The sequence below is a fragment of the Mauremys reevesii genome, linkage group 24 (genome assembly GCF_016161935.1).
Source record: "Mauremys reevesii isolate NIE-2019 linkage group 24, ASM1616193v1, whole genome shotgun sequence".
Taxonomy (NCBI): Eukaryota; Metazoa; Chordata; order Testudines; family Geoemydidae; genus Mauremys; species Mauremys reevesii.
The window spans coordinates 14,504,195-14,520,596 of NC_052646.1; the positions used below are offsets into that span (position 1 = coordinate 14,504,195).

The 16,402-nt window shown below is 66.3% G+C and overlaps 2 protein-coding genes across 2 annotated transcripts in view; one reads left to right on the forward strand and one right to left on the reverse strand.

Annotated features, from left to right (window-relative positions):
- Positions 1-16,402, forward strand: part of LOC120390197 (leucine-rich glioma-inactivated protein 1-like) — a 43,703-nt gene that overhangs the window by 15,001 nt on the left and 12,300 nt on the right. The gene's annotated exons all lie outside the window — the stretch shown is intronic.
- Positions 1,854-14,454, reverse strand: FXYD1 (FXYD domain containing ion transport regulator 1). The gene is made up of 8 exons (XM_039512630.1): positions 14,323-14,454; positions 9,259-9,323; positions 7,662-7,694; positions 7,275-7,349; positions 6,799-6,835; positions 5,794-5,843; positions 3,342-3,380; positions 1,854-2,692 (listed from the first exon to the last, which is right to left on the reverse strand). Exons 2-7 carry the CDS (start codon positions 9,314-9,316, stop codon positions 3,358-3,360), a joined length of 276 nt encoding a protein of 91 aa, XP_039368564.1. The 5' UTR covers positions 9,317-9,323; positions 14,323-14,454; the 3' UTR covers positions 1,854-2,692; positions 3,342-3,357.

Below are 16,402 nucleotides of genomic sequence, written 5' to 3' on the forward strand. Positions count from 1 at the left end.
TCACCCGGCCCTGAGATGCAGCCACCTCTGGGGCAGGGCAGCTGGGGAACAGCCGCACATAACACCACAGAGGGGCAGTGCACCCGGCCCTGAGATGCAGCCACCAGCCCCACATACTCCCCTGCCCCACCATCTCAGAGCTGCCCCATGTGCCCATCACCCTGGGTTCGGTATCCCACCCCTCACAGTGCTGGAATCAGTCAAAGATGCACAGACACCCCCCTCCCATGGACAAACGGGGAAGAACCTGTTCATCAGGGAAGTGGCCTTTTTTTGTGTGCATATCGCCCCCACACACACACACACACTGAACAGACCCACCGTGAGGCCTTGTCTACACTGGTTCTTTACCGCGCAGCCCCCACCCCGAGCACTGCAAGTTCCAGCGCTGTAAAACGTGAGTGTAGACAGTGCCCCAGAGCTGGGTGCTACGCCCCTCGTCGGGGTGGGGTTTTTCCAGCCGGAGCGCTGGGGCCGTGACGACACAGCCCCGTTACCCACACGGCGCTTTACCCTGAGACAGGCCCTGCCCCACAGCACTCGCTTTAAACAGCCACAGTGCAGGAGGGGAAACTGAGGCACCAAGTGGGACAGGGCCTTTGGTGGTTTCCTGATCCACCAGCCACAGGAGTTGAAGGGCCAAACTGGGTGAAGGCTATGGGGGCGGGGGGGGGGGGGATATAAATGTATGCAAATCACTACCTGGGCTCATTTGTATATCTGCATTCATTTCAGCCTAATCCAGAGAGGCCTCTGGCTGTCCCTAGCCTGAGCAGGGCTGGGCCAAGAGCTCTGGGGGATTGTGGGTAAAATCTCAAGCGGATACTGCCCCCCACTGGCCAGAAGGAGGGAGACAGTCCTCATCTGCAATGGGGGATGGGCGTTCGTGCTGCGGGAGGGTCACAGGGCAGCAGCAGGACCTGGGGCACATGGACCCCCCTGCTGGGTCAAGGACCAGCAACATGGGAGCTGAGACCTAACAAACTCTGTGTGTGTGTGTGTGTGTGTGTGTGTGTGTGTGTGTCCCCTGCTGGAGGGGATCAAACCTGCTTTGTGTCTGCTCATGCACCTCCCAGGGATCAGGGTCCCCGTCCCCCATTTCCCGCCCCCCCCACACCCACACCCACGCAGAAAGCACCGGCTCAGCCACAGGCCGGGATCCCACCAAACCCGAGCCGGGTATTGAGACAGGACCTAACCCCCAGCGTACGATTCTTGGGGCAGCTTCTCCAGCTGGCCCAGCCCCTGCCCCACGGCACCCTTGGAACGGCCTGTCCACGATCACAGATCATGCACCGGCGACCTGGAGCCGGGGGGGGAAGGAGGAGGCTGAAGGTCACCTCAGGAGTGAGGAGCATCAGCAGAGCTGGGGGAGCCCAGGGCTGGGATGGCAGCCGGCTGCGAGTGAGGGGCACTGGCAGAGCTGGGGGGCAGCAGAGCTGGGGAGCCCAGGGCTGGGATGGCAGCAGGCTGCGAGTGAGGGGCACTGGCAGAGCTGGGGGGCAGCAGAGCTGGGGAGCCCAGGGCTGGGATGGCAACGGGCTGCGAGTGAGGGGCACTGGCAGAGCTGGGGGGGGCAGCGGAGCTGGGGGGAGCCCAGGGCTGGGATGGCAGCAGGCTGCGAGTGAGGGGCACTGGCAGAGCGGGGGGGCAGCAGAGCAGGGGGAGCCCAGGGCTGGGATGGCAGCTGGCTGCGAGTGAGGGGCACTGGCAGAGCTGGGGGGGGCAGCGGAGCTGGGGGGAGCCCAGGGCTGGGATGGCAACGGGCTGCGAGTGAGGGGCACTGGCAGAGCTGGGGGGCAGCAGAGCTGGGATGCAAGCTTGGCGGCGGGGGTGGGGGTGGCGAGTGCAGGCCGGGGTGGGGAGGGGTCAGTGCTAGATGCGGCGGCTCCCGCCCCAGGCAGTAATTGCCAGGAGGCAGGTGGGGGGCAGGTAGCGTTTATTGGGAAGCCGTCTCCGGCCAGCAACTACAGCCAGCGCCCCCGGCTGGACACAGGGACACGTGCAGGGGCTGAGGGGGTTTCGACTGGCCCCTGCTGGAGGGGATCAGCCCTGACCCAGGGGTGGGAGCCAGCTGTTCCCACACCAGCCCCATGATGGACACTTCAACAGGGACCCCGACTGCCACCGCCCCCCTACAGTCACCCCTCCCTGCACCCCTCACACACAGGGCTCTGGGCACCGCAGCACCCCTAGAATGGGGGGTGTCCCCCTGCTGCTGGGGACAGGCCCTGCTCTGTACGTCTCTGCTGTCCCCTGCTGGAGGAGATCAGACCTGCAGGTGTGCGTGTCTGTCTGTCCGTCCCTGCCACCCCCTGCTGGAGGGGACAAGCCCTGCGCTCTGTTTGTGTGTGTGTGTGTGTGTGTGTGTGTCTTGGCTGCCCCTGTTGGAGGGGCTCAGACCTGCTGGGTGTGTGTGTCCCTACTGCCCCCTGTTGGAGGGGATGAGACCTGCTGGGTGTGTGTGTGTGTGTGTGTGTGTGTGTCCCTACTGCCCCCTGTTGGAGGGGATGAGATTTGCTGCATGTATGTGTGTGTCCCTACTGCCCCCTGCTGGCTGGCTCAGATTCTGCGGGCTGCAATCAGCGCGCGGGGCCCTGGGCTAGGCTACGTGCTACGGCTATGCAGCATGGGGCGGGGGAAGAGGGGGTCACTCTTCATATCCAGGGAGGGGTCTGCGCCTTGGGGAGACCTGCACAGAGAGCAAACGGGAAGGGATTATGTATGGACAATGAGCAACACTGCCCCACCCCAGGGAGAACCCAGGAGTCCTGGCTCCCAGCCCCCCTGCTCTAACTCCCTAAACCCCACTCTCCCCCCAGAGCAGGGGACAGAACCCAGGAGTCCTGGCTCCCAGCCCCCCTGCTCTAACTCCCTAAACCCCACTCTCCCCCCAGAGCAGGGGACAGAACCCAGGAGTCCTGGCTCCCAGCCCCCCTGCTCTAACTCCCTAAACCCCACTCTCCCCCCAGAGCAGGGGATAGAACCCAGGAGTCCTGGCTCCCAACCTTGGTCTCTATGTAATGTGATGGCTGCCGCAGTGGGAATTCGGACCCACAGAACTCATAGGAGCCGGCACCCCCTCGAGGGGAAAACCCCAGGCCCCATTCCCCACCTCCCGACGCCAGCCAGCCCCCCACCCTGGGGCCAGATGAGAGCCAGTGCCCAGCCTTTAATTGGGAGTGAAAGAGGTGCCGGGGCTCACGGCATTTTCTAACACTCCTAACGAATGCAGCCAGCCCGGAGGTGCCGGGGCCCAGCCCTGGCACAAAGTGGGCACTGCTGGAGCCCCCTTGGGGGAAAGGGCCCCATGTCCCATCCGTTCCCCCTGCCCCACTCACCAGCCTCTGGGCCCGCCTATCTCATCCGGGTGGACAAACCTGTGGAGAAGAGCCAAGGAGTCAGGTGCCTGGGGGGGTTCTGCCTGGGGGGATCTGGGGTCAGATCCTAGACAGCCCAGCCCTGCGGGGGGTGGGGAAAGGACCCCGGCATCCTGGCCACGCCCTCCCCCAGCGTGTGTCACTCAGAGCTGCCCAGGGCCGGAGGTAGATTACTGGGGCCCTTGGCACAAAGAACTTTTGGGCCTCCCAGTCACCCTGCCCCCCACCCCCGGCTCCTTCCCTGCCCCTCCCCTCGGCCCCACCCCCTGGCCAGGCCAAGCCAGGCCAGAAGCTGGAGCCAGGCCCTGGTAAGAGCCGCCCAGCGCTGACCTTAGGGAAAATGGTGCCCTGGCCCCTGTGGGCATGGTGCCCCCCACACTGGCCACAGGCTCCCCACCCCCCATCATCCCTGGCCCCACTCCCCTTCTGCATCCCCAACCCCTGCCCTGTGCCCCCCTGCATCCCCAACCCCTGCCCTGTGTCCTCCATGCGCCCAACCCCGCCCTAGCCCTGTGCCCCCACACCCTGCACCCCGGCCCTGTGTCCCCACGCCCCAACCCCTGCCCTGTGCCCCTGCATCCCCAACTCCTGCCCTGTGCTCCCGCACCCCCAACCCCGGCACTCCCCTCCTGCGCCCCTAACCCCTGTCCTGTGCCCCCCACGCCCCTCACCCCTGTTGGTGTCATTAGGCATAAATCTAGGTAACTAGGTAACTCGGGAGGGTGGAAGACCACAAGTGTCAATGAAGCCTTTCTGCACTAGGCCTGAATGAACCAAAGTTATTCCATGTCGAACCAAAGCCCGTCCATGTTTGAACTTTAATCGACCTAACAGGCCAGCAACAGAGAATGGAATGTGTAACAGCTAGTTATCAGGTGCAACACCTGAACCAGAAGGTAATAATGAGGCCTGCTTGCTCCTGGCTAAGGGGCAAAATAACAGATCAAAGAAAGTAAGACAAGATAACGGTTCACAGAAGGGTTACTAACGAGCTAGACTGGTCGCCGCCAAGTATGACTTAACTGCTTAATGTAATTGCAACTGCAATGAAAGGTAGGGGGAGTGGGGGGGGAATAGAAGAGGCTTAGTTAAAGTTATGTATAAAAAGAGAAAAGCTGCCTGAAGTTGTGTGCTTGATTTGAGCCGTGTCTGTCTCCTGGCATCCCGCTTTGAGATCGCAAATAAACTTTGTCTGCTTCTCCACCTTGGTGTGTTTATTGGAGCGAAGCACACCGGGCAACGAACCCCTGTTGCTGTCCTCGGGCCCTCTGTGCCGGCAACACCCCTGCACTCCCCTCCTGTGCCCCAACTCCTGTCCTGTGCTCCTGCACCCCCAACCCCTTCACTCCCCTCCTGCGCCCCTAACCCCTGCCCTGTGCCCCCATGCCCCTCACACCTGCACTCCCTCCACCCCAACCCCTGCCCTGTGCCCCTGCACCCCAACCCCTGCACTCCCCTCCTGCGCTCCGACTCCTGCCCTGAGACCCCATGCCCCTCACCACCTGCCCTGTGCCCCCATGCCTCCAACCCCTGCCCTGTGCCCCCTTCATCCCCAACTCCTGCCCTGTGCTCCTGCACCCCACCCCTTCACTCCCCTCCTGCCTAACCCCTGTCCTGTGCCCCCACGCCCCACCCCTTCACTCCCTCCACCCCAACCCCTGCCCTGTGCCCCACGCCCCCACCCCTTCACTCCCTCCACCCCCAACTCCTGCCTGTGCCCCTGCACCCCGCAATCCCTTCTGCACCCACATGGGGAAACTGAGCCGGTTGCACGGAGCGCCTGGCACTGCTGCTCCCTCCCCGCTCCAGCGTTGCTCCTCCGGGCCCCCTAGAGGGCTGTGAAGGGGGGAGCCAGGAGCTCCCTGCAGCCAGGTCACTTTCCCCACCTGGGCTGTGTAAGGGGAGGGCAGAGAGCAGCACAGCCCAGGTGGGGAAAGTGGCCTGGACACGGAGGGCTTGTGTTGCTCCTCCCCGTCCCCACCCCCTAGCGGTATCTGTGCATACCCCCTTCCCCCCCCCCCCCGCCCCGCCATGGAGCAGGGAGAAATCTGGGTGCCCCCCATATCGCCTCTGCCAGCCAGCAGGACGCACCTCTGCACGGCACCCCCTGACCATGGCGCCCAGGGTGGCTCCCCCCGGGGGGGCAGGCCGGGGGCTGCTCTCGGGTCCCCCCACCCAGGGCAGGTGGAGGGTCCGGGACTCCCCACAGCGACCCAGGCTCCATGGGCCCCGGGCGGGAGAGGAGGAGCAGGGGGCAGGGCCACACTTCAGGCACTGGTGCCCCCCCACCTTCTACACAGGTTCTGCCGCTCCTGCAGGAGCCCCCAAATTGAGCGCGGCCCCTGGGCACAGGCCCCGTGGGCCCAGGTGTTAATCCGCCACAGGGGGAGGCTGCGGGGTGCCTGGGACTTACGGCGAATGGAGCTTCGGAGAGGCCCTTCCTCCTCGTCTGGCTCACCAGTCCTGGGGGGACAGCAGCATTACACGGGTCCCACACAGCCCGAGCCTCTCACTCCCACCCAGCACTGAGCTCCCCCCCACAGCTCTGCCAGAGCCCCCCACTCCTGTCCCAGTCCTGGGGGGACAGCAGCATTACACGGGTCCCGCACAGCCCATGCCTCTCACTCCCACCCAGCACTGAGCTCCCCCCCCTCACAGCTCTGCCAGAGCCCCCCACTCCTGTCCCAGTCCTGGGGGGACAGCAGCATTACACGGGTCCCGCACAGCCCGTGCCTCTCACTCCCACCCAGCACTGAGCTCCCCGCCCAGCTCTGCCAGAGCCCCCCACTCCTGTCCCAGTCCTGGGGGGACAGCAGCATTACACGGGTCCCCCACAGCCCGTGCCTCTCACTCCCAACCCAGCACTGAGCTCCCCCCTCACAGCTCTGCCAGAGCCCCCCACTCCTGTCCCAGTCCTGGGGGGACAGCAGCATTACACGGGTCCCCCACAGCCCGTGCCTCTCACTCCCAACCCAGCACTGAGCTCCCCCCCCACAGCTCTGCCAGAGCCCCCCACTCCTGTCCCAGTCCTGGGGGGACAGCAGCATTACACGGGTCCCCCACAGCCCATGCCTCTCACTCCCAACCCAGCACTGAGCTCCCCCCCCACAGCTCTGCCAGAGCCCCCCACTCCTGTCCCAGTCCTGGGGGGACAGCAGCATTACACGGGTCCCCCACAGCCCGTGCCTCTCACTCCCAACCCAGCACTGAGCTCCCCCCCCCACAGCTCTGCCAGAGCCCCCCACTCCTGTCCCAGTCCTGGGGGGACAGCAGCATTACACGGGTCCCCCACAGCCCGTGCCTCTCACTCCCAACCCAGCACTGAGCTCCCCCCCCACAGCTCTGCCAGAGCCCCCCACTCCTGTCCCAGCCCTAGGGTGTGTTGCTGGCGGGGTGTGGGGGTGGGGCGGGGATTTACCTTTGTTGCTGGTTAAATTTGCAACGGCAGCGTCGACCTAGAAAAGATAGAACAGTAACTACCCCCTGGCAGCGAGATGGCAGAGCAGGGCAGGGCAGCGGGGGCAGGACTCCTGGGTTCTATCCCAGCACTAGGAGAGGAGTGGGGTCTGGTGGGTTAGAGCAGGGGCAGGGGGCTGGAAGCTCCAGGAGGGTTTTATCCTGGCTCCAGGAGGGGAGTGGGGTCTGGCAGTTTGGGGGTGCTGAGTAGCAGCAGGCTGGGGGAACAGTGGGGGTTAGCCACACACACACCCTGCAGATACAGATGGAGCCAAAGCGCTGGATGAGATTTACGGGGCTGAAGGGACCTGGTGTCGAATCAGCCCCAGGGGCAGCACACAGAGGAACCAGCCCCCCCCCAAACTCCCCCTCCTCTCTGGCTGGCTCAGGAGGACGGGACCCGGGGCCGTTCCCCTCCAGGGGGCGCTGGATACGCACTGAGGATGATGAGGATTCCCAGCAGAAAGAGGATGACGGCGAAGATGAGGCCTCCAATTCTCAGGGATTGATAGTCTGGGGGGAGAGACAGACTCAGGGAGAGATGGGACCTGCCCCCGCCCCCAAAAGAGAGACACGGCTGCACAACCATCGTCCATGTGCATTGTGCGTGTCCCTGCTGCCCCCTGCTGGAGGGGCTGGCCCCTGCTGGGTGCGTGTCACTGCGGACGTGCACTGCTCGGAGATGCTGCAGCTGGCACCCAAGAGAGACCTAATCTCAGTGCCCCAGGCAGACACCCTCCACCCCGCTCCCAGCAGGTGCCGGCACCTGGTCAGAGGCTCCTGGCCTAGCTCAGCAACCGCCCGCCCTGGGCCCCTCCAACTCACCGTAGTTAAAGGGGTCGTGCTCCTTGGGAGGCTCTGAGAGAGAGAGAGAGAGACGGGCATTAAGGATCTCTCTGTCCTGGGATTCCGGGATGCTACAGAGACACCGAGTGCCCTCTAACCTCTCTGTGCCCCACCCTGCCCCCGGCTCTAACCCCTAGGCCCCAGTCCCCTCCTAGTGCCAAAGGAAGAACCCAGGAGTCCTGATCTCTCCCCCCCCCCGAAGCTAGGGACAGAACCCGGGATTGCTGGTGCCCAGCAGTCCCCGCCCACTTCTCTAACCACTAGACCCCACTCCCAAGCCATAGACAGAACCCAGGAGTCCTGGCCCTTAGGCCTGGTCTAAAGTGAAAACTTCCCCTGGAGTAGCTACATTTCTGAGGGGTGCACCCCGCCCCTGTGAAGCCGACCCCAGCCTGGTGCAGGCAGCGCTAGGCAGACGGACCAACTCTTCCCTTGCCCAGCGGCTGCTTGTTGGGGGGTCCCCCCCCCAAGCTGACCTGGGAGCCCCTCGGGCACCGCAGTGAACACCTGCACTGACATGCTGAGCTGCTGGAGCCCTACTCTCCTCACCTCCTGGGGCCCGCCAGGGGGTGCTGGCTCCCAGCCAGCCCCAGGGTGGGGGACTGGCTGGCCCAGGGAATGGGTGCCAGGGTCCCACAGGGTGTCTGGGGCAGAGCTGGGATTAGAACCCAGGGGTCCTGAATCCCAGACCTCCCCAAGGCACACACCCCCCCCCCATCACCACTGCTGGGATTAGATCTCCCCCCCCCCCTGCTGCTGGGATTCCTCCCCTCCCCACTTTCCCCACTGCCCCTTTCCTTGCTGCTGGGACTCCTCCCCTCCCCACTCGCCCCGCGGTCGTCCCCCGCTTCTGGGACTCCTCCCACCCCCGCCCCACTGCTGGGATTCCAGACGCACCCCCCGCTCCCCCCGCTCCTGGCTCCCCCAGGCTGTGCTCCCCACACTGGCGGCCTCCCATGTCCCCCCCGCTGAGTGGGTGGATGGAGCTCTTTGAATCTGCAATTTGGGCTCCCGCCAAGCTGCGAGCTGGTTGGGGCACAAAAGCCCCAGCCCCGCCCAGTGACCCAGAGCCTGGGAGGAGGGGGCGAGGCGAGAACAGCCAGCCGGGGGTGAAGTCCGAGCACTGAGGGCCCAGGGAGCAGCTGGAGCCCAGCAGCGCTGGATGGGGCGGGAACGGGGAGGGGCTGGAGCCCTGAACCAAACTGCAAACCCTGTGCATGGGGGAAACCACTGCAAGCCGGTCTGCGGCCACACCCCAGCACCCCGAGTTCCTGATCCACCGCTTGGAGGGGGGCTGGAGCTATCCTGGGTGCTCTCCTCAAGGGGAGAGGGGTCTAGTGGTTAGAGCAGGGGGGGCTGGGAGCCAGGACTCCTGGGTTCTCTCCCATTGGGTTGCCAAGTTTGGTTGGATAAATTCCTGGAGGTTTCACCACATGCCGTTATCTTTGATTCCTGGAGACTCCAGGACAATCCTGGAGGGTTGGCAGCCTTATGTCCCCAGTGACATGCCATATACCCTGGGGCTGGGGTCCAGGTTCTGGGGGCTCCGCTGCGTCCTCTTGCCCCCGGCACTCACCAGCACTGGCGGCTCCCAGCAGGGCCCAGCAGAACAGCAGCACCATCCGTGTCCCCATGTCTGTCCTGCTGAGACACCAAGGGGCAGAGGATCAGGGGGAGAAGGGAGTGGACACAGGAACAGGAGCAGCCAGGGAGGGAGAGGATTGGCAGGGCTGGGGTGGGAGATACTGTGGGGTGGGGCTGTGGCACAGGTGGGGGTGTACTGAGGGGCAGGGCCAGGCCAGGGTGGGAGGTAGTGGGGTGGGGTTCTGGGGGCAGGGCTGGGGTGGGAGGACACAGGAGGTGGGGTGGGGCCATGGAAGGGGTGGGGAGGTACAGGGGCAGGGCTGGGGTGGGAGATCCTGGAGGGGCCATGGAAGGGGTGGGGAGGTACAGGGGCAGGGCTGGGGTGGGAGATCCTGGAGGGGCCATGGAAGGGGTGGGGAGGTACAGGGGGCAGGAGCTGGGGTGGAAGGTCCTGGGGGGGCCATGGAAGGGGTGGGGAGGTACAGGGGGCAGGGCTGGGGTGGGAGATCCTGGGGGCCATGGAAGGGGTGGGGAGGTACAGGGGCAGGGCTGGGGTGGGAGGTCCTGGAGGGCCATGGAAGGGGTGGGAGGTACAGGGGCAGGGCTGGGGTGGGAGATCCTGGGGCCATGGAAGGGGTGGGGAGGTACAGGGGCAGGGGCTGGGGTGGGAAGTCCTGGGGGCATGGAAGGGGTGGGGAGGTACAGGGGCAGGGCTGGGGTGGGAGGTCCTGGGGGCCATGGAAGGGGTGGGGAGGTACAGGGGCAGGGGCTGGGGTGGGAGATCCTGGGGGCATGGAAGGGGTGGGGAGGTACAGGGGTAGGGCTGGGGTGGAAGGTCCTGGGGAAGAAACAGGGCTGGTGGGTGGGGCCGTGGCAGGGCCAGGGTGGGAGGTACTGAAGGGGTGGGGCTGTGGCAGGGGTGGGGGTGTATTGAGGGGCAGGGACAGGGTGGGGCCGGTCCAGGCAAGGGTGGGAGGTAGTGGGGCGGCTGGAGCTGTGGCAGGGGTGGGGAGTCTGGGGATGGGATGGAAGGCACTGGGGTGGGGCTATGGCAGGGCCAGGGTGGGGGTAGTGGGGCGGGTGGAGCTGTGGCAGGGGTGGGGAGTCTGGGGACGGGATGGAAGGCACTGGGGTGGGGCTATGGCAGGGCCAGGGTGGGGGGTAGTGGGGGGCGGGTGGAGCTGTGGCAGGGGTGGGGGGAGTCTGGGGGGGATGGGATGGAAGGCACTGGGGGTGGGGCTATGGCAGAGCCAGGGTGGGGAGTAGTGGGGGGCGGGTGGCGCTGTGGCAGGGGTGGGGAAGTCTGGGGATGGGATGGAAGGCACTGGGGTGGGGCTATGGCAGGGCCAGGGTGGGGGTAGTGGGGCGGGTGGAGCTGTGGCAGGGTGGGGGAGTCTGGGGGACGGGATGGAAGGCACTGGGGTGGGGCTATGGCAGGGCCAGGGTGGGGAGTAGTGGGGCGGGTGGCGCTGTGGCAGGGGTGGGGAGTCTGGGGATGGGATGGAAGGCACTGGGGGTGGGGCTATGGCAGTGCCAGGGTGGGGGGTAGTGGGGGGCGGGGGGCGCTGTGGCAGGGGTGGGGGGAGTCTGGGGGGACGGGATGGAAGGCACTGGGGGTGGGGCTATGGCAGGGGTACAATCCATGGCAGGATTGGGGGCGGGGCCAGGGTCATTCACACCCAACCCCGGCCTGGTGGGTCTGCTGGGGGCCAAAGGTCTGTTACCATAGAGATGTGGCCTTGTGCCCCCCCCCCCAGCCTGCCGGCAGTGTTTGCAGATGATAACCCTGCCCCCCCCCAACCCAGGAGACCCCAGGGTGGGAGGAGGGGGCAGGAGAGAGGACCCTGGGCCTGGCCTCGCACCTTTTGGACACTGAGTCCCACCAGCCTCCCTCTGCGCTTGGGGGGGGGGGGGGTGGCTCCCCCTCATCTCCCCGCCCAGCGCTGCTCAGACTGCAGCTACACATCCGTGTCGTCCCCGCGCCCCCCCCCCCGCTCCAACCATTGCACCCCACTCCCCTGCCAGAGCCGAGAGAGAACCCAGGAGTCCTGGCTCCCAGCCCCCTGGCAGCAGTGACACATGGTGGGAAGGGGAGTGGGGATCTCTGTGGTCTCTACCCCCCAGATAGAGGATCCATTTCTGAGATATGGGTGGTGTAAATACCCACCCCCCTTTGTCCCTGCTTTGTCTGCAGCCAATAAAGGGTTAACCCAGGGGATTTGCATTTGCCAGCCTAATCCCTGGCACTGGGCGCCCGCAACCCCGAGTCACGCCTCGGCCTCCCAGCGCTGCACCCCCGCCCCGCCGGCCATTCCCCACAGAGCAGAGAACATTCCAGCCTGCATGCCCCACGGCCACTACATGTCAGCACCCCGGGGCCTTGCCTCTGCCCAGATCCCGCAGCACCCCCGTTCTGCTGGCGCCCCTCACTCCCACCCCGCAGCCCCGGCGATCCCAGCCCTGCTCCCAAGCTCTACCGGTGCCCCTCACTCCCACCCCGCAGCCCCTGCTATCCCAGCCCTGCTCCCCCAAGCTCTACCGGTGCCTCTCACTCCCGCCCCACACCCCTGCTATCCCAGCCCTGCTCCCCCAAGCTCTACCGGTGCCCCTCACTCCCACCCCGCAGCCCCTGCTATCCCAGCCCTGCTCCCCCAAGCTCTGGTGCCCCTCACTCCTGCCCCACACCCTGCTATCCCAGCCCTGCTCCCCAAGCTCTACCGGTGCCCCTCACTCCCACCCGCAGCCCCTGCTATCCCAGCCCGGCTCCCCCACGCTCTACCGGGGCCCCTCACTCCCACCCCGCAGCCCTTGCTATCCCAGCCCTGTTCCCCCAAGCTCTACCGGTGCCTCTCACTCCCGCCCCGCAGCCCCTGCTATCCCAGCCCTGCTCCCCCAAGCTCTACCGGTGCCACTCACACCCCCCCCACACCCCTGCTATCCCAGCCCTGCTCCCCCAAGCTCTACCGGTGCCCCTCACTCCCACCCCGCAGCCCCTGCTATCCCAGCCCTGCTCCCCCAAGCTCTACCGGTGCCCCTCACTCCTGCCCCACACCCCTGCTATCCCAGCCCTGCTCCCCCAAGCTCTACCGGTGCCCCTCACTCCCACCCCGCAGCCCCTGCTATCCCAGCCCTGCTCCCCCAAGCTCTACCGGTGCCTCTCACTCCCGCCCCGCAGCCCCTGCTATCCCAGCCCTGCTCCCCCAAGCTCTACCGGTGCCTCTCACTCCTGCCCCACACCCCTGCTATCCCAGCCCTGCTCCCCCAAGCTCTACCGGTGCCTCTCACTCCCACCCCGCAGCCCCTGCTATCCCAGCCCTGCTCCCCCAAGCTCTACCGGTGCCCCTCACTCCCACCCCACACCCTGCTATCCCAGCCCTGCTCCCCCAAGCTCTACCGGTGCCCCTCACTCCTGCCCCACACCCCTGCTATCCCAGCCCTGCTCCCCCAAGTTCTACTGGTGCCCCTCACTTCCACCCGCACCCCCTGCTATCCCAGCCCTGCTCCCCCAAGCTCTACCGGTGCCCCTCACTCCCACCCCGCACCCCTGCTATCCCAGCCCTGCTTCCCCAAGCTCTACCGGTGCCACTCACTCCCGCCCCACACCCCTGCTATCCCAGCCCTGCTCCCCCAAGCTCTACCGGTGCCCCTCACTCCCACCCCACACCCCTGCTATCCCAGCCCTGCTCCCCCAAGTTCTACTGGTGCCCCTCACTCCCGCCCCACACCCCTGCTATCCCAGCCCTGCTCCCCCAAGCTCTACCGGTGCCTCTCACTCCCGCCCCACACCCCTGCTATCCCAGCCCTGCTCCCCCAAGCTCTACCGGTGCCCCTCACTCCCGCCCACAGCCCCTGCTATCCCAGCCCTGCTCCCCCCAGCTCTACCCGTGCCTCTCACTCCCACCCCACAGCCCCCCTGCTATCCCAGCCCTGCTCCCCCAAGCTCTACTGGTGCCCCTCACTCCCACCCGCAGCCCCTGCTATCCCATCCCTGCTCCCCCCAGCTAGTCCGGGGCCCCTCACTCCCACCCCGCAGCCCCTGCTATCCCAGCCCTGCTCCCCCAAGCTCTACCGGTGCCCCTCACTCCCACCCCGCAGCCCCTGCTATCCCAGCCCTGCTCCCCCAAGCTCTACCGGTGCCCCACACGCCCCCCCCGCAGCCCCGGCTATCCCAGCCCTGCTCCCCCAAGCTCTGCCGGTGCCCCTCACTCCCGCCCCGCAGCCCCCTGCTATCCCAGCCCTGCTTCCCCAAGCTCTACCGGTGCCTCTCACTCCCACCCCACACCCCTGCTATCCCAGGCCTGCTCCCCCAAGCTCTACTGGTGCCCCTCACTCCCACCCCCCAGCCCGGCTCCCCAAGCTCTACCGGTGCCTCTCACTCCCGCCCCGCAGCCCCTGCTATCCCAGCCCTTCTCCCCCAAGCTCTACCTGTGCCTCTCACTCCCGCCCCGCAGCCCCTGCTATCCCAGCCCTGCTCCCCCAAGCTCTACCGGTGCCCCTCACTCCCACCCCGCAGCCCCCTGCTATCCCAGGCCTGGGGTCCACCCAACTCTTCCATGCCCCTCAGTCCTGAGCTGCACCTCTGTTATCCCAGCCCTGCCCCCCACCCCCAGCTGCTCCAGTGCCTCTCACTCACGACCTGCAGCCCCCTGCTATCCCCAGCCCTGGGCTGCCGCCACCCACAGCTCTGCTGCCCCTCAGTCCTGCCCCTCAGCCCCTGCTATCCCAGCCCTGGGCTCCCCCCGGCTCGTCCAGTGACCCTCAGTCCCGACCCGCAGCTCCCTGCACCTACCCCGGTGCTCGGGCCTGGGCCTCTCGCTGGCGGCTGAGCAGGACAGGGCGTTATCGTGGGCCGCGGGGACTGGCTCAGGGGCAGAGATTAAGGCAGCTAAATTCAGCTGGGTTGGCTGCCTGACAAGCCCCGGACAGGATGGGAGCTCTCGATAAGGGACCTGCGTGGTGTGACTAGCAGGGGAGGCTGGGATCCAGGACTCCTGGGTTCTCTCCCAGCTCTGGGAGCGGAGAGGGTTTAGTGGTTAAAGTAGGGCTCCCTACTCACCTTCTGTCTGTGCCCCGTCGCTGAGGAGAGCTGCCAGACACCCCCTCTAGCCCTGGCTGGGATTGGTGGGTCTCTGCGCTCCCCAGCAGCTGTCTAAATATACCCGGGCCCCACGGTGCTGGAGTATAAATACCCCTGACTCAGCTGGCCTGGCATGCAGCACCCACAGCTCGGCTCACATCTCAGCTGGGCCCAGGTTGCTACCAGCCCCAGGGGGGCACCCGGCCTGGGCTGAGACCCCGGCCCTAGAGTCCTGCCATGTGCGACTGTCTGGGGCGGGCCTGGGGCAGGGGTTCTGGGGCCGGTGGGACACCAGGGCGGCTGGATCCCACCTCCAACTCCCCCACCGGCTGCACAGGCAGCTCTGTGCCAGGCTGGGAGATGGGCCCCCCGACGGCTCAGCAGGGAAGGAGAGTCCCCGACCCAGCATTGGGACCCCTGACCCTTGTGCCACATACCTGCCCCTTCTCCTCATCCCTACCCCATTACTGCCCCCACAACCCCCTCACCCCATCCCTCTCCCTGAATTCTCCCCCTGCCACTGCTCCCTTGGCCACACAGTTGTCACCAGGTGCTGGTTGCCACCTGGAAAGAAGCCCCGAGGGAGGCACGGGGGGAGGGGCTGGGGGGCCCACGTCAGTGGGACAGGCCAGGCCATGGGGGTCACCCCACCAGTCTCTTGGCCCAAGGACATGGGGCCATTTGTCTCATCATTGGCCTGTGGAACTCACTGCCACTGGGCCCCACAGGCCCAGTGGGGAGGGAGCTGGTGTCATGGCTGGACTTGGCTATGGGGAGACCCCGAGATCCAGGAGGCAGAGCTGCCTCCCAACTGCCTCTGGAGCAGGCCTTTAAGATGGGTCCCTGGGGCAGAGTTGGGGGGCATCTGTGCACCCCCAAAACTCCCCTGGGTTAGACATCCCCCCATTAGAACCTCCTGTGGTTAGACCCCCTCCCTGGGGGGCAGTGCCCCCTTGTGGTTAGACCTCTCTTCCTGGGGGGCAGAGCCTCCCGTTAGACCTCCCCAGGGTTAGACCCACCTCCCTGGGGGGTGATCCCCCAGGCAGTGCCCCCTCCCGTTAGAACCCCCCTAGTTAAACCTCCTCCCTGGGGGCAGTGCCCCCCATTAGACCTCCCTGTGATTAGACCTCTGTCCCTGGGGGGAAGAGCCCACCTTTTAAGCCCCCTCCCCCTGAGGTTAAAACCCCTCCTTGGGGGGCAGAGACCCCCTGTTAGACACCCCCCCCATGGCTAGACCCACTCTTTGGGGGGAAGCCTCCCATTAGACCCCCATTAGACCCCCCCCCTCATGGTTAGGTTCCCCTCCCTGGGGGGCAGAGCCCCAGTGGTTAGAGGCTCCACCCTGGAGGCAGAGCCCCCGTTAGATAACCCCCTGGTTAGACCCCCCTCCCCGGGGTTAGACCCCCCCGTTAGACCCCTCCGGGGTTAGACCCCCCTCCCTGGGACAGATCCCCCAGGCACTGCTCCCCCGTGAGACCCCCCTGGTTAAACCCCCCTCCTGGGAGGCAGTGCCCCCCCGTTAGACCCCCCTCATGGTTAGACCCTAGACCCCCCTGGTTAGATCCCCCTCCTGGGAGGCAGTGCCCCCCCCTGTTAGACCCCCCCATGGTTAGACCCTAGACCCCCCTGGTTAGATCCCCCTCCCTGGGGGGCAGAGCGCCCCCTCCCGTTGCCCAGATCCGATCCGCCCCTTTCCCCCCACGGGACTTTCCCCCTCCCCCCCGCCGCGTCTCCCCCGCGCCCCCCTGGCCGCCCCTTACCCCGCTCCCCTCGCAGCTGTCAGCCGGGCCGAACGCGGAGTGCGGGACCGGACAGCGGGGAGCGCCCGGCCCGGAGCGGGGCGGGGGGGGGTGGGACTGAGGGAATGGGGGAGGGGACCAGGCAGTGGGGGTGGGTCCGGAGCAAGGGGGCGGAGGGCGGCAATTCAGGCAGAATTTCGGAACTGCCCCCCCATAGCGGGATCGGGGTGGGGTGGGACGAAGCAGCCCCGGGGAGGGTGAGTGTGGCTCTGTCAGTGTGTTGGTGCCCCTGTGTCAGCGTGTCCATGTGGCTGTGGGGC

What these genes read in the sequence shown, in the direction of transcription:
- FXYD1 (XM_039512630.1), bottom strand. Translation starts at nt 9,316, where the DNA reads ATGGGGACACGGATGGTGCTGCTGTTCTGCTGGGCCCTGCTGGGAGCC. An exon ending in GGGAATCCTCATCATCCTCA is followed by an intron (nt 6,836 to 7,274) that starts GTGCGTATCCAG and finishes TATCTTTTCTAG; the next exon opens with GTCGACGCTGCCGTTGCAAA. An exon ending in AAATTTAACCAGCAACAAAG is followed by an intron (nt 5,844 to 6,798) that starts GTAAATCCCCGC and finishes CTGTCCCCCCAG; the next exon opens with GACTGGTGAGCCAGACGAGG.